We start from the raw sequence: 16,654 nt of genomic DNA, 5'->3' as shown, positions 1-16,654 counted from the left end.
TTGTTTAAAAGAAGCCCCAGCTATTATAAATGATTATTTACAAACTGCAGGCATTACACAATTAGAAAATAAATATCTTCTCTACATCAAGGTCGTCTGTCTCCAACCCACTCATGTCTGGAGGATGGTAGCCATGTGACAGGCCAGTGCCCAACCTCTCCAGTTTCCCAGGCACCAGGGTCTCAGAGCAAAGGTATTCCACCAAAACAGGCAGGGGAGGGCGGGAACCCCCAATCCCCTCATAGGCCCCTCCTCTGCGACATCGAGGGCAACAGGCGGGAGAGGCCCGAATACGGTAACAAAAAGGCCAGCCCAGCAAGCTTAGAGCTCATTCCATTATCATCAGTGTCGTGTAGTGTAGTGATGTGAATTTCACTTATATGACTATATACAGTATCTCACAAAAGTGAGTTAACCCCTCACATTTTAGTAAATATGTCATTATATCTTTTAATGGGACAACACTGAAGAAATGACACTTTACTACAATGTAACGTATTAAGTTTACAGCTTGTATAACAGTGTAAATGTGCAGTCCCCTCAAAATAACTCAACATACAGCCATTAATGTCTAAACCGCTGGCAAGAAAAGTCAGTACACCCCTATGTTAAATTCCCATAGAGACAGGCAGATTTTTATTTTTAAAGGCCAGTTATTTCATGGATCCAGGATACTATGCATCCTGATAAAGATCACCATACCTAGACATTGGCATGGGGTAGATTCCATAAAATCATCTCTCTATCATCTCTTTATCAGGATGCATAGTATCCAGGATACTATGCACCTAGACCTAGAGATTGGCATGGTTCTATGTCAGTTAGCCTAATAGCTAGTTTGATTTGCATTGAGAGATGATTTTATGAAAAGTACCCCATGCCAATCTCTAGGTGTGGTGAAGGGTATGTGATGATGTGGGGCTATTTGAATTCCAAAGGCCAAGGGAACTTTATCAGGATGCATAGTATCCTGGATCCATGAAATAACTGGACTTTAAAAATAAAAATCTGCCTGCCTCTATGGGAATTTAACATAGGGGTGTACCCAGCGGTTTAGACATTAATGGCTGTATGTTGAGTTATTTTGAGGGGACTGCACATTTACACAAGCTGTAAACTTAATACTTTACATTGTAGCAAAGTGTCATTTCTTCAGTGTTGTCCCATTAAACGATATAATGAAATATTTACTAAAATGTGAGGGGTATACTCACTTTTGTGAGATACTGTATGTTTAGCAAAACACATCATGTTAATTGTTACAAACCCATTTACACTAGTCTACTTTGGGAAATCATATTTGTGTGTTTCTAATGAAAAAGCATTTGCTGAACTTGCTCATTCCACATCCTTTTGTAAAAAAACTGATTATGAACTCAAGAAAAAAATATTATTCTATAATCTTCTTTCTTTAATTGTCCAAATTGCTCTGCAACTCTTCTGACCTGTCTCCTTTCTCTTTTTGCATTCTCTACATCATCTTCTTCATAATCCTCTATGTCATCCTGTACTTTCATTCTCCCATTGCCTTTCTTGTTTCTCCCCACCATTTTATCTTCACAGGCTCATTTGGTCAACACAAGTCCCACCCTTTCTCTGGTGATGTCACTGAGTCAAAAGTAGACCCTTCAGTCCAGACAGCCAGAGTACCTTCTGTAGACGAGCACTCCCAGTGTTCGGACACCGAGGTGGACCATGACCTCAACAGCGACCACAACCACAAACACTCAAACCGGCGTGCCACTGACACTTACACGATCACCAGTGAGTCTGGTGTGGAGCCGGAGAACGAGCTAGATCCAGATGGAACCAGTCGCTGCTTGTCATCCACTGCACCCATGGGAGCCAACGACGGTGCCGATACACCCTTCTCTGATGAAGAGCTGGAGAAGGACTTTGAGGTGGAGTTCATGTGTAAGGAGACTTACGATATGGTGTGTAAGGAGAATCAGTCGACTTATGTGGAATTCCCCTCCATTGAACCCGCCTCCTTCTCCAGCTTTATGGCCAACAGCCGCTCAGATGTTCTTGACCGGTCCAACAGTTCCGATGCAGCAGTTTCTGCCATGGAGGCAGCCGCTAACGACTCCACCTCTCCATCCTCAGACCCAGGGATAGCAGACATGAACCAGCAGGGTTACATGACTTCGGACCAGGACAAGGACCTCAGCTCTCCAGGCTCTGACTCTGACGTTGAAGGGGAGCTGGAGGCAGCGTTTGCCTGTGGAGGTCCCGTGGTCTCCAACATGATCTCCTCTATCTCAGAGACAGAGCTTGACCTGACAAGTGATGACAGCAGCAGTGGACGCTCGTCTCACCTCACCAACTCCATTGAGGAGGCCAGCTCGCCTACATCAGACCAGGAACTGGACCCGGACACAGAGTTAGAGCAGGACAGTGGCATCGTGGGACTGAAAGTGTCTTTACTTCTGGGCCAACCTGACCCAATCAAAGAAGGGTCTCCTCTTCCCTCTCCTTCCCCTCTACCCTCACCCACTATTGCTACACCATCCCCTGTTGACTCACCCATCTTACCCCCTGAGTCCTACGATGATGATCGAGCTCTGATGGGGCTGCAGAATGTGGACGATGAGCTGTCTTTCGAACACCAGGCTGACCCAGATGAAACTTTGCCTCCAGCCCAACAATGTGAAGACAGCATGTCCAGACAGATGGTACTGCAGATAGAACCAGACCACAGTCTAGAGAGCTTCAAACGCTCCTTCTACCTGCCAGTGGGACCCAGGCTAATGCCCAATGCAGATGAATATGATGGAACCAGTGAGGGAGACTCCGAATCAGAAAGCGAAGACGACCTGAGCGAGAACTCAGACTCACCATGGCTGCTCAGCAACCTGGTCAACAGGATGATCTCAGAGGGCTCGTACCCAATCAGTTGTCCTGAGGACTGCTTCAAGAGGAAGGTGTCTGTGTCAGACACCATCTCACCATCCTCAGACATTGGAGATGGAGATGGTTTCAATGATGAGGACCAAGAGAAGAAAGCAGAGATGGAGGGATCAGAGGAAGAAGAGAATGAAGGAGAGAGGAGGAAGAGTGTGGAGTCTTCAAAAGGAGCAGTGATGAATACCTGTCTGTATATGAACAACTGTACTGGTGACACCATAAACCCTGTGATCTTAGAGCGCTGTGCAAACAACGGGAGGGGGACCACAGATTTCAACTCCTTAGATACCACTAAAGACTCTGAGAAGAACTTCACAGACAAACCATCCAAGAATGCCAGGAGACAGGAGGAAGATGAAGAACCCAACAATGACTTGATGATGCTAGAGGGAAGGAAGGATCTGGACTCACCAAGCCTCAGTGAGAGTGTGGTCAGCGACAAGGACGAAGGACGAGAAACTGAGCCCAGGCCAACGAGTCGTTCCTCAGCCTCTCTTGAGCGTATCACCGAGGTTAAACAAAGCCTGACACTGGACATACCCACTGCCCAGACAAACCGCTGCTTCAGCCTCACCTACTCCACGGACAATGAAGAAGAGGAGGACGACGGAGACTCTTACCCATTCCTGGGTGGCTTGAGGAAGCAGTCCTACAGGGGAAGTGACTTAGAGCTTGACAGTTCACCACCCCTTGATTCCAGTGTGCAAGACCATCTCATATCTGACCATGACCTACCACTGTGTGAGAAAGATCTGGCTCTGAGGCAGCCGAATGAAGATGATGGACTGGCGTATGACTCCATGAAGTACACGCTGGTGGTGGATGAGAATACTACGCTGGAACTAGTCAGTCTCAGAAGGTATGCTCTGACAATCAGTGTGTGAAATGTGTGAAAATTGAGTATGTGTCTGTGTTTAAATTGGGCAGAACAAATGCAATAGTATTTGCATTATTCTCTAATTAGAGGTAAACACTTATTTAAATTTTTTAATTAAACACTACTTTCTGTAGGGTGTGCCTTCTAGTGGTAAATCAAGTAATCTTACAGTACTTGAAACCAACAAACCCTGTCCTCTCAGGTGCACCTCCGTCCTGAGTGATGACAGTGAGCTCTCCACGCTATGTGACGAGGAACCTTTGGGGAGAGGGGTGGACTATGGTCACGATGATGAGGAGGTGAGGCCAGAACTTCTCAGTTCTTCTGAGGACTCATCCCCTGAGGCTGACCTCCCATTCTCTAAGAAGTTCCTCAATGTGTTCGTCAACAGCACCTCCCGCTCCTCCAGTAAGTCGTCCACAAGGCTGTTCAGACACTGCACCCTTTTGGAAAACTCTCAGATATGTACTTGCAATCAAAGATGTAATTTTACGGATTAAAGGAATCATTTGAGATTTTGGGCAATACACATATTCACTTTCTTTCTGAGAGTTAGATAAGAAACACTCTTATATCTGTCAATTAAATATGAAACTAGTCAGGAGATATTAGCTTAGTTTCGCATAAAGACTAAAAGCAGGGGGAAACATCCATCCTGGTTCTAAAGCTTACTCATTACCACTCCTCATCTACAGTAACTCCCGGCAAGAAAGTGAATACGTGCATTTTTCAAAATGTGGAACTATTCCTTTAACTTAAGCTAATGTAAATATACCTATTATCGTTAAAATGTACTCAGGCTCTGTAGAATGAATATACTACATTAGAGTTTAACTCATCACTGTCAGCATGATACATTAACATGTGATCTAAATTTGGCAGGGATCCCACACAAGACCTATGGGAGGGCTCTGCCTTCCAGTACATCCATCATCAATCAGTGCTCTCGCTTCAAGATTCATATCCCTAATAAAGGGTGATTTGCATAATCAAAGGCTCATTACAAAGGCTTTCTTTGCCATTTCTTTTTTGACAAATCAAATGAGCTCCCATTTAGACTACTTCCAACAAAGTTTACTTGAGAATGTACCTCCAACAAATAATTACAACAAATAATTCAGTGTATGTTGTTTTTGACATTTAGCTTTCAGTTTTATTTGAAAAGGTTGTTTTCAGGACAATAAAAAGGTCTAACAGGCGTATGTTTGCCACTTAGGCACAGAGTCCTTTGGGCTTTTCTCCTGTACCATCAATGGAGAGGAGAGGGACCAGACACACAGGGCAGTCTACAGGTAAGACAATCTACAGTACACTCATTGTTTGATAATGGGATATCAGTGGGAGCAATGCGAACTCCAGCAAAGAGCATATACATAATAAAAGATTGCAAGAAATGCGGCCAATTGTTTTCAGCGATTGTAGAAACAGTATGGTGGAATAAATTGTGAATTCCATTAACTCCAATTTGCAAATTACCAGTTTGTGTCTGGGAGAAAAGGCCCTTGTGGAGATAAACAAAGCTACTTTTCCTTGATGATTCACTAATTATGTAAGGGAGGAGAGCAGATGTCCAAGCTACAGTTGGGCTCGAGAGTTGCAGGGTGACCAGTAATAATCACATGAGACACCCCCTGTGTCTGCGCTTGGGTGTGTGCAAGAGCGAGAGGGAAAGCTACATGCACCTCCCTTGTATACATGTACATGTTGTGCATTTATAATAATGTATTTGCTTTGCTAAAGTACTTTTTTTAGTAAGTACATCCCAAAATGTAGAGCTCTGTCTCCCTACACCCACCCCACTGTCTTTCTCTGTCAGCTGTTTAATTTCTCTTTTCTCTCTGCTCTCCAATGGGAGTCACCTGAAACCCAAACAGATGCTTCCTGATTGAATTAACTCCCATCTATAGGATGCGCAGCAGCAGGGATACAATGTAAGGACACAACATTTAACAGAGTTCTTTTTTGTCCTCTCCCTCTCTGCTGCTCTCTGCAGATTCATCCCCAGACATGCAGATGAGCTGGAGCTGGATGTGGATGATCCTTTGTATGTGGAGGAAGAAGAGGATGACTACTGGTACCGAGGCTATAACATGCGAACAGGGGAGAGGGGCATCTTTCCTGCTTTCTATGCCCATGAGGTCATAGGCCAGTCTAAGGAGCTGTTGGGTGAGTTGAGAGAGTCATCGACTGTTGTTTCCTTTGTCTCACTGTGAAGGTAAGAACAATCACATGTTCTGTATGTGTCTACATTGCACTCTGTAGGCATGAAAAGAAATCCAGCATGGATTGAGACTTTCAGCGTTCAGTTTTTGGGGTCTGTTGAGGTACCTTATCACCAAGGCAACGGCATTCTCTGCGCCGCCATGCAGAAGGTGAGCCAAGTGGAAAACGGCAAAACAATGGCACAAAACAGACACAAGCATGTTGCTACACTGTATGCACCATTAAAGGAAGTTGTTTTGACATGTAAATATGATATATTTATGTTAGATCGCGATATCAAGGAAACGGACGGTACATGTGCGACCTCCTTCTCTGTGTGAGCTGGAGATTAGCTTGCAAGGAGTGAAACTGATCATGAGTCTGGAGGATGAATATGACACACTCGATGAGGTATGGACAAATGAAAAAATGAATCAATCAATTCCTCAGACAATTAATTCAAAGTCAGTCGTCCCTCTGCTATGGAATAACAAGTTACATTAATGCTTTAATGCTTTCTTCTTGTCTCTGTCTCTGCACCTCGCCCCATCTTCAGTATGACAGATGTAGTCACTTCTTCCAGATGAAGAACATCTCCTTCTGTGGATGCCATCCGAGGAACAACTGGTAAACAAACACATTGGTTTTCTGCCCTCTTGTCACAAGTGTGCAGTGTAACAGCTGACTGATTTCATCATATTGTTTTCTTCTCTCTGCAGCTACTTTGGCTTTATCACTAAGCACCCCATGTTGAACAGATTTGCTTGCCACGTGTTTGTATCCCAGGAGTCCATGCGGCCTGTAGCAGAGTGTGTTGGGTGAGTCCAAATCACATTATTACATCAATTACTCGACATCAAAGGTATACCAAGGCACAGTAATGACTTTACTTCTACTTCTTTTGTGTTTCTGTGCTTTTGTTTGATTTAACATATATACATGTTAAATATATATATATATATATATATATATATATATATATATATATATATATATATATATATGTATATGTGTATATATATATATATATGTTAAAAATGTGTTTAAATGCACTTTATTTGTCAAGATACTGAAAATGTGTTTAAATGCACTTTATTTGTCAAGATACCGAAAATGCTAAGAGCCCTTAAAAGAGATTGGAAACATTAACTAAATTATTTAGCTGTACATCATATTTGAAGTGCTCTTTGATGATTTGCCCTTGTAGTCTGATCTCATATTCCTGGATTAAAGTGTATCTTTATTTCCAATCACTCTCATCTGTAGCCGGATAAGTGAGCAGTTATCCAGGTTTATTGTGCACTGCAGTATTTAATGTGTGTGCATGTGTGGAAGCTTAGTCATGTCGGATTCAGACATACGGGGTTTGAATAATTAAAGATACAGATAGTTCACTGTGTCTGGATGGAGCGACAGCAGGCAGCAGAGCATGGGGTGGGCAAAACTGTTTCATCTATCAGGTTCTCATCCGGCTCTGTCTGTGGAACAGACCCAACAACAAGGACAAAAACAATTACCCTCCTTTGATTCAACAAGAGTGATTCTGTATTTGCACTGGAATTATTTTAATTAAGCATTTTAAATTTTTCATAAAATCTGTTACAATACAATACAAGAAGGATTACTATGGAAGGCTGCCTTTAATAGCTGGCAGGTTGATCTTTAGTCATGCTCTCTTCTGTCTGTATTTTCCACAGACGAGCCTTCCAGGAGTACTACCAGGAACATCTGGAGTACGCCTGCCCCACCGAGGACATCTACCTGGAGTAAGAAGTGTTGCCATGATGACCCACCTTCTTTCTCTGCAGCTTGTGTATGTTCATCAGGTTTGCCACCAGAGGGCGCTGTCAGTGGGGTCTTCTCTCCATTGTAAAATACTCCTTTGTGTCCCTCTAAAACTGGGATCTTCATTTCTACAGTATGCTAGGCATTTGAATGATTTCATTCATCCCTCTCTCTGTTTATTTCCATCATCTCGATGGATTGATTGCCTGTTTCTTTTAACTTTTTCTATGATACAAAACTAAGACGCTGAGCACCTGTTTATTTAAGGGTTCCTCTTTTGAAATGAAAACAATATACCTACTACTGCTGTTTCACTTTTCAATGCATGGCTAGTAGGGTTACTGCACACAGACACACCAAGAAATACACATATCTAAGTGAATGGCAAGCAGCTCAACAATCAGTACAGAAATGGTGTAGAACCAAGAGGTCGGCGTTTAATTAACTGTAAATATGTATTTGTTCAAAATATTATAACTGCTAATTTGATTTCTACTGATAGTGACATTGGAGCAAAGTAGAGAGAGTGCAGTGAACTGTCCTTGGTCCGAGCTTACCCCTGTGTCGCGTACAAGACGTAGTGTGTGTTGTAAATATATGTATAGAACGTAGACATGCAGGCGCCTCATCCAGACTAATTAAGAAACACTCACAGCTGAGACTGATGGAGGGGATTTTGTTTTATTGTGGGTATTAATGACTCACTCTGACAGGAGTAACTGCAGGTGTAAGAGATTTTAGAGTGATGACTTGTGATGAACTTTGAATGTTAATAGCCCCACAGATATTTCATTCAGCTTGGATTAGGTGCAGTAAGTGTCAGCACATTTGGATGATACGACAGATCCATTTTACTCTTCGCCCAGTCCTCAAAGTTGCACTGCTTGCTGACCTTCGACGTAGGGAGCTTTCACATGAAATCATTCAACTGTTAAAATTGCAAATCACTGATCGCTGTATGCTTTGCAATGACTGATGTGACTTCCAGGTCAGAGAAAGCAAAAGCCCTCTGAAAAGCCATATTCTCATACCTCTGACTGTATAAATCTGGTTGTCAGGGACATCCTAGTCTCCGTTTTCTTTTGACTTGGCAGTTTTAATGAGGGAAAAGGAATGACTAGACTGACTGGTAGCCGCGTGTCAGTAATGCTGTATTGCAGTGTGCCTACTGTACAGTGAAAGCGTCCTGCTAAAACTTGGTCCTGGTATCACAATGTAATCAAACCTTTAATAAAGCATTAAAAGGGAGGTTTTATAGTTATGTAAATGGTTAGACTTTGATCTTGTTTTTTAAGTATGATGGATAAAAGGGATGGCCACGTGTTCCTATATTTATTTATTGCTGTTAATCTGGTTCAAAGGTTGAAACATCATTCTTACATTACACAACAACATACTCTGGGGTTGTTGTAGCATACCATAGCTTACAGTCTAGCACCTTATATAGCGGAGGGGGTAGATTTGATAAATGATGCACTCAGTAAAGTCATCTGAAGTTTCAGGTTTTACACCCCTGACCATCCCCCTTGTTCTTTCAGACACCGTTTAGCATCTTGTTCCGCTGCTTTCAGTCACAGTTCACGAGAACAAACACCTCGATTCACTGCTGATGGTAGGAGGGAGGCAGAGCGTTATCTACATACGTATTGCTGTCAGTTAGATCATGTATATACAATAGCGAATCTAAGATAGTGCTGTGTCCTTTATGTTGAGTATGTTATAAAATGAATATGTACATTAATTAAAAAGAAAAAAAAAGAGATCACAACCAGACAAAAACCCCTGAAAAAAAAGAGAAACACATACATTTCTGTGATCTGCAATAATTTAATTTCAATGTCTTGTGTTTCTTCACAAGATGTTAACTCAGTATCTGTCACACAGGTGGCATTTGAGTTCCTGCCAACTCCATACCTCTGGACAGACAGGCTTCAGCAGCACCTTTAGAGCACATTTGTGAGATGTGACATCATTAGTGTGTGACACATACACCCACCAGACTACTGACCAATCTGCTGTTAGAGCTGAGTAGTGACTGAGTCCGCTGCCACTGGAAAACTATTATTGCGTCTTGCCGATTATAGTTATCGCCTTTGAGCTCCAACAGTGTGATCTATCTCTGATCTGTATCTATTTGCTTCGGATTATGTTTTTCTATCTTGTCACAGCCTAAAACCCTTCTTTTCACACAGCTATACAAAAACAACCTCTGAGGATGATCTAGTCCTATATATCCGCTAAGACATACATTAAGTTAAACCAAATTTTTGACTTTATTACATCAACAAGATTCTTCACTGTATACCTAGAGCAAAACAGTATGTGACAGAACAAACATATCCTATCTTGTATCTTTAAAAACAAAGGACTTGTAAAATGAATTAAAATTCCAGGGAAAAACAAAGGAAAAAAAAATTGACAAAAAAATCACTCTGACTTGTCATGGGTTTGGTCTTATGAATAAAATATATGCTTGATGTCCGAAACCTTTATTGTTGTCTTTATTGTTGAGATCTACTCTTGATTGTTTGTGTGATTGAAATATGTTGCAAAGCGTTTTCACATAAAGTCCAAATGTTATGATTATAAAGAATGTTGAGTGGAAAATGAAATCATAAATCAATGAATAAAACATGTGTTCAAATAGTCAGGAAAAATACAGTACATACATACATACATACATTAGTTCTAAAAATAGTCAATATCAAAATTAAGAAAATCATCTCCTCATTGAGGAGTGTTTACAATGTTACTTTTCAGTAACACAAGCAAGTGGCGATGCATTATCAGGAAATTACAAAATCAGCATCACGTCTTGTGCAAAGCAATCTTGAGGCAAAAATCAGTGCAGTAGCTCCAGGCTTTCCCACATTGTCTCTCAGCGGTTGTGGAAGTTTGTCCCATTAACACTTGCAGCAGCTGGGCTTGGGGCTACACTGAGGATTGCAGCAAGGCTCCAGGTCGGGGTCTGTTCCTTTTGATATCTGGCTCTCTCCGAATACCATGGAGGCTTCAAACTGCTCCTTGACTTTCTTGATCCTCTCCAGCAGGGCTTGGAGGTCGGGTTTTCCCGTCAGGGGGAGAGGGTAGTGCTCCGAGGGGTCAGCCTCCAGGTCAAAAATAAGAGGGGGGTCGTGGGCCTTGAGGACTGCAAATACTGGGCAGTCTTGGTCCGGGGTAGTACCGCTGTGGGTAGCACCTGATGCACAAACATGGACAAGCAGGAGTTAAAAACACATAAGTTCTGACTGAGTGACAATGCTTCTTGACGTTTCAACTAATGATGTATATGAAGTCTGCTGTACCTCGCGTATAGAAGTGGGCCTTGTACTTCCCTAGCCTGAGAGCAAACAGGCCATACTTCTCATCGGGATCTGTGGGATAGAACACCATTGTCTCCCTTTTACTCTGCAAAAAAAGTTAAAAAAAATAAAAATGAATACATCAGCTTGGTTTTCACATATTTCAATCTCTACAGTGTAAGGTATTACGCCACTACCTTTCCTTGGTTGACAAGGATTTCTGTCATATCGACCCCATCCAGCATCACCTGGGGTAGTTTGGCTCCTGCCAGACTTGCAATGGTGGGGAGGATATCTAGAGTGCTGGCCATCTCATGGGTCACACCTAAAGAGATGCATACAGAAAAAGAACAAGCAGCCATCATAAAAAGGACATGTGTAAATTGTTTTCATCATTTGATTATGCTATTTATTTTCATATTGGAACCATAGACCAGTTGATGCCTGGACTGTATGAAATCACTGTGAAGACGCATGGTATGCTTCTGAAAATGGTCACCAGTGAAGCTTTGATTGCAATAAGCAAAACCACCAGTATGGTCTCTGAAATTGAAGTGGTCTGTGTAGAAAACTCTGGTTTCCAAATCAAAATCCAATCAAAATGTATTTATAAAGCACAAAAGTTGACCAAAGTGCTGGTTTGGTGCAACAGAAAAAATGTGTCTTTGGAAGCATCACTCAGTCTAAACTTTTGGTGCAGATGACTAAGGATTCCACACCTGGCCTGATAGTCCCTGGCCAAAAGGCGATGGCTGGCTCTCTCATGCCCCCCTCATACGTGGTGCCTTTTCCACATTTCAGAGGGCCAGCGTTACCTCCACGAGACAAACGCATCAGTTCAGGCCTACACACAGAGACAGGAATAACACACCATTAGATAAAAGACAATAAATGCAATATCATAAGAAGACAAAAAATCAAAAATAAAAGAGGGCCGAGATATTATGCACCCTTTGAACAGAGATAAACACACTGCTATACCACAGCTATTGTGGAGGGTGATTAAAATGCCTGCATAAGAAAGTATGAAAGTAACTATAAGTACAACACAGGCAACATATTCATATAAAAAACAAACAAGGGGCAAAAACCAACCCATTGTCAGAAGTGAAGAAGACCAGTGTGTTGTTGGTCACTCCTGTCTTCTCAAGGGTTGTTAGTAGGTTTCCTATTGTGTTGTCAAACTCAAACAGAGCATCTCCAAATGGGCCCCTTAAAGTGCGCCCGGCTGCCCCTTGACCTGCATACTGGGGGTAGTGGGTGTGCTGTAGGAGGAAGTAGAAAAAGGTGTTTACTGACTTTCTTGCTTTTAAAAACTAACGTGGGCGTGTGTGTGGACATGGACTTGTACTACGCATTCAAGAATTTAGCTGACCAGGAGAGAGCTCTGATTCTGCAATGATTGTAAGTGTGATCACAGACTGTTTCTGTTGCTTACATGGGAAGGGTAGTAGAGGAAGAAAGGTTGTTTTTTCTTGGCTGATGTGGTAATGAAATTGGTTGCAAAATCACTGTAAGCCCTTTCCAGATCGAGGAAGCTGACTGGCTGCTGCTTGATGACCTCATTGTGCATTAGTGGGACGGTAACAGTGCCAACGTCACACAATCCAAAACACTTAACATCTGGAGGGAAACAAGTCAGGTTCCAACAGGGGCCCTGGGAAGAACAGGGAGACAAAGGAACAAATAATAAAGTAGACATTGCAGAAAAGAAATTTCTTTTTAACAAATACCATAACAGATTACTTTTCAAAACTTTTAATAATTTAGGTTTGGAGCTAAATTCAATTGCACTGACCATGTCATGGGAGTAGGGGATCCCCAGGTACTGGTCAAACCCCTGCCTGGTTGGAAGAAACATCCCATTGGCCCCAACTCCTAAGTGCCACTTCCCTATGGCAGCAGTAGCATAGCCCATAGGTTTCAACACTTCCGCAATTGTGGTCTCATTCAGAGGAAGACCACCTCTAGAGCCTGGGTACAACACTCCCGGGTAGATACCTGAGCGGGTCTGATAGCGCCCCGTCAACAATGATGCCCTGGAAAGCCAACAAATCAAAGCAAGGCTTTTAGGAAAAACTGGAAAGTTTGTAAGACATGGATAAAAGAACCCATGCATACCATGTATTAATTCACAAATTACTCATTTACAAATATCTTTCAACATGGAGATATTATTCACTGTGAACCAGTTGTTATGTATTATGTGCTCTAAACACTGCTTACTAGTTATGTTACTTAATTCCTCCATAAACAACATGATCTGTTTTGAGTTACTCCTTCGTTGTACTGCATTCAGCTGAATAATGCTGATCAGCAGTGAGTTTATATTAAACACTTTATCTTCATCTCCTATTGGATATTCTTCACGACGATCACACTTTTGGTGACACATTTTCATCCTTCAAACTATTGAAGTGTTAATGATAATGAGATGCATAATAAAAGTAGGCCTATGTGTTTGCTGTGTCTGTTTTTGTGATTCTGTGTAACTTGTGTACTGTTGCTCCAGGGCTCCCTTGTAAAAGAGATTTGACTATCTCAATGGGATATCACCTGGTAAAATAAAGGATAAATAAAAATAAATGAAATAAATAAAACATAAAGTAATCCCAGCACTCCACAGTCTGCTATTACACAAATGGTTATGGCTTTTAACCACTTGTTTTCAACATTTACATTTAAAGTTAGAGAGGGTGGCATACAATCACGGGCCATAACGGAACCCTAAAATTACAAAAACGTGTGTGTGCATAGATTAAAACATGGTTTGTTAGTCCACTCACTCACTCACTCACTCACTCACTCACTCACTCACACTCACACACACACACACACAGACACACATTAAACTAAATCATTCACCGTGGGTCCTGCATGAATTACACATAGTGTAACGTTACTATACCTGGACGGGGAGCAGACGGGGCTGGTGCAGTAGAAATCTGTAAACCGGAGTCCTCCCGCTGCCAGGCGGTCCAGGTTGGGAGTGAGTGAGCTGGGGTGTCCATAACAACCTAAGTCCCCGAAACCTAAATCATCTGCGAAGAGGAGGACAAAATTCGGCGGTGAAGCCAAGCAGGTGCAAAAAAGAAAAGTGTTCAAAAAGAGGAAGCCGATGTTGTCCATTCTGCGTCGTCCTGCATGTGAAGATAGTATTGACATATACAAAAGGAAGATAGCCGTCAGGTCCGCAGAGAGGAAAGAGGAACCAAAACAAAACGTCACGTGTTCACTTGTGGAAAGTGTCGCGTACAGTTGACGTCACGCACGGCTAGGAAATGTAGTCTCTTATTATTGACTACATTATGCAGGTAAACTAATTTGTTATTTAAAATTAGAAAAAAAGGTGCTTTCTTCATGCTTATTTGGACTCTGACCCTTCTCCATAAGGTAGGTATTAACAATGTTAAGAAAAACAAACAAAAAAACAATGTTAAGCATTTTACTGGTTACAGCTGCTCGGCTTTGATAACAAAAGCTTCTAACACATAGGCCTACGTTTGTGTCAGTACGATGTAAAGATGCGCTTGTCTCGTGACTGTGTCTACCGTGGCAGGACAGAGACTGTCCACAAGGTCCTCAGCACATCAGAGGTTTTGTCTGCCTCTCCTGAAGTTGTTAGTCAGAGGGCCTGCTGCTAAGTTTTTGTCCTCTGTGACAACCTTGGTTTCTGCCACTGATTCGCCCTGACACATGGTCAATCAAGCAAACAAGAGTGGAAATAAATCACTGGTGCAGTGCTGCAGGAGCCACCAGTATGAGGAGAAATGGACGTCACACCTGTACAGATATAGCCCAGTAGGCCTACTGGGCCTGTTTATTTATTTATTTATTCTCAAAGCAATGCTTCAGTGAGGTGGACAGGAAGAGAAAAAGAGGGCACTACCTGCATTCAAATAAGCTTGGAGAGAGAGAGAGATTAAATGAGATGAATGAGAGATGAGAATACTGTACATAGAAATCACTATTACACGTGTCATTTAAATGACACGTGTAATAGTGATTTATATTGTCTGTGTGTATGTGAGTGTGTGTGTGCGTGCGTGTGCGTGCGTGTGTGTGTGTGTGTGTGTGTGCGCGCGTGGCTATCAGTTAGCTTGCGTGCGGTGCAGCAACTATAGCCTCAGGCATTGGTTGCTGTGGCATCGGCTGATAGATAGTTTTGATTTACTATTCACTTTCACATCTCTCTTCAGGACTGACCTACATTCAGCAGCAGAGAGAGTGAGAGAGAGAATTGAGATAAAAGATATAAAGTGACAGATGCTCCGCAACTATTGCTGCAATTGTACCAGCTGTTTTCTCATTCTCTGTTGATTGGCTTCTCTTACTTGTATTTTTTTTCATGCTGTGGAAATATCAAAATCACCCAGCCATCCATGGATGATTGGAATCTGCATTAGTTCTGTACAAGTCACGTCATGTGTGTAATGTATCGAGTCATTGTGTGCGTATAGCCAATAGCGTGACCTTGGAGGAAAGGGAAGAAGCAGGCTTACTGCGTAAAGTAACATCTTTTATTGAAATACTTGACCGACTGCCACTGACTGAACCACACGCACAAACACACTCTTGTAATCCAGTATATATATATATATATATATATATATACATAAAAGATAAGTAAAAATTAAGCTGTTACATGCAGGAAAGCCTAAACAGAACATGATGACTTTGAGCTTTTGAAGAACTAACTCACTGCAGGAGCTCTCTTTATCTAATTGTCTGAAACCCTGACCTCTGGAAACATCTCTGCAGGGAACATGGTGATTCAAGCCTGGAGGGGGGCCATTGACATTCCTCTTTTTCCATGGCAGCTGTGGTTTTAAATTGAAAGATTTAGGGCGTAACCTTTTTTTTTATAATAATGGACATCCGTTACATTCAAACCATTGCTAAATGATTTGATACAAAGCTAATTAAGACTGTCAGCTCCACAAAACTCTCTCTGTAGTTCTCAGAATGGCTATGTTTAGAAAATGGTGTCGTCCGGCGACTTTCGCACACAGAAGCTCGAGTGAAGATAATTACCTCTTCAGAAGAGCCCATCGTGTTTTTTTAATCCTCCGTGACCTTGGTTACAAGAAGCTGCGTGGAGGAGGGGTGGGGGTGGTGCGCAATCACGGAAGGCTTGCATCATGTGGATGCAACGACAGTGTTGTTGTCATTACTTAGAATTCCTCATGGGGGAGGCAGAAACTACGCACTATAAGACCACATTTGATCTGAAGGATTCATGCTCAGTTCAAGTTAACATATGAATCCATCATTAGTCCACTAGCTTGGTACCTAGAAGCAGCATCATTAGGAGCAAATCATTTATGATAATGACTAGGGCTGTGTATTGGCAAGAATCTAGCGATACGATACGTATCACGATACATGGGTCACGATTCAATATATTGCAATATATTTCGATACTGTGCGAAAGGCAATATATTGGGATTTTTTTTAAGTATAATTTTAGAAAAACTAATATTTAAAAAAAGACATAGAAGTTCATAGAAGTCAAAGAAGTTTACTTTAGGAAAACGATTCAGTACACAGAAAATCAAACTCCAAGTTTGGGATTGTGGTT

General features: G+C 42.0%; 2 protein-coding genes across 3 annotated transcripts in view; one reads left to right on the top strand and one right to left on the bottom strand.

The window, feature by feature from the left end:
- The window catches only part of mapk8ip2 (mitogen-activated protein kinase 8 interacting protein 2), a 29,265-nt gene extending 20,433 nt beyond the window's left edge, over positions 1 to 8,832 (top strand). Inside the window, exons 5-14 of one of the 2 annotated variants that reach the window (XM_028584936.1) lie at positions 92 to 295; positions 1,564 to 3,766; positions 3,987 to 4,192; positions 5,001 to 5,076; positions 5,778 to 5,950; positions 6,047 to 6,156; positions 6,275 to 6,397; positions 6,543 to 6,613; positions 6,706 to 6,804; positions 7,684 to 8,832. In XM_028584936.1, coding sequence (XP_028440737.1) covers positions 92 to 295; positions 1,564 to 3,766; positions 3,987 to 4,192; positions 5,001 to 5,076; positions 5,778 to 5,950; positions 6,047 to 6,156; positions 6,275 to 6,397; positions 6,543 to 6,613; positions 6,706 to 6,804; positions 7,684 to 7,756 — 3,338 coding nt within the window. In that variant the 3' untranslated portion in view covers positions 7,757 to 8,832. The remainder of the gene's footprint in view (positions 1 to 91; positions 296 to 1,563; positions 3,767 to 3,986; positions 4,193 to 5,000; positions 5,077 to 5,777; positions 5,951 to 6,046; positions 6,157 to 6,274; positions 6,398 to 6,542; positions 6,614 to 6,705; positions 6,805 to 7,683) is intronic. The other variant, XM_028584937.1, reaches the window with a different exon arrangement.
- A 1,088-nt stretch (positions 8,833 to 9,920) lies between these two features.
- arsa (arylsulfatase A) lies at positions 9,921 to 14,309 on the bottom strand. Its single transcript, XM_028584938.1, has 8 exons — positions 13,982 to 14,309; positions 12,872 to 13,112; positions 12,512 to 12,730; positions 12,169 to 12,338; positions 11,793 to 11,917; positions 11,271 to 11,398; positions 11,077 to 11,179; positions 9,921 to 10,970 (listed from the first exon to the last, which is right to left on the bottom strand). Exons 1-8 carry the CDS (start codon positions 14,236 to 14,238, stop codon positions 10,675 to 10,677), a joined length of 1,539 nt encoding a protein of 512 aa, XP_028440739.1. The 5' UTR covers positions 14,239 to 14,309; the 3' UTR covers positions 9,921 to 10,674.
- Positions 14,310 to 16,654: the final 2,345 nt, after the last annotated feature.

The sequence above is a fragment of the Perca flavescens genome, chromosome 8 (genome assembly GCF_004354835.1).
Source record: "Perca flavescens isolate YP-PL-M2 chromosome 8, PFLA_1.0, whole genome shotgun sequence".
NCBI lineage: Eukaryota > Metazoa > Chordata > Actinopteri > Perciformes > Percidae > Perca > Perca flavescens.
This window is presented reverse-complemented; position numbering and strand designations above follow the sequence as displayed.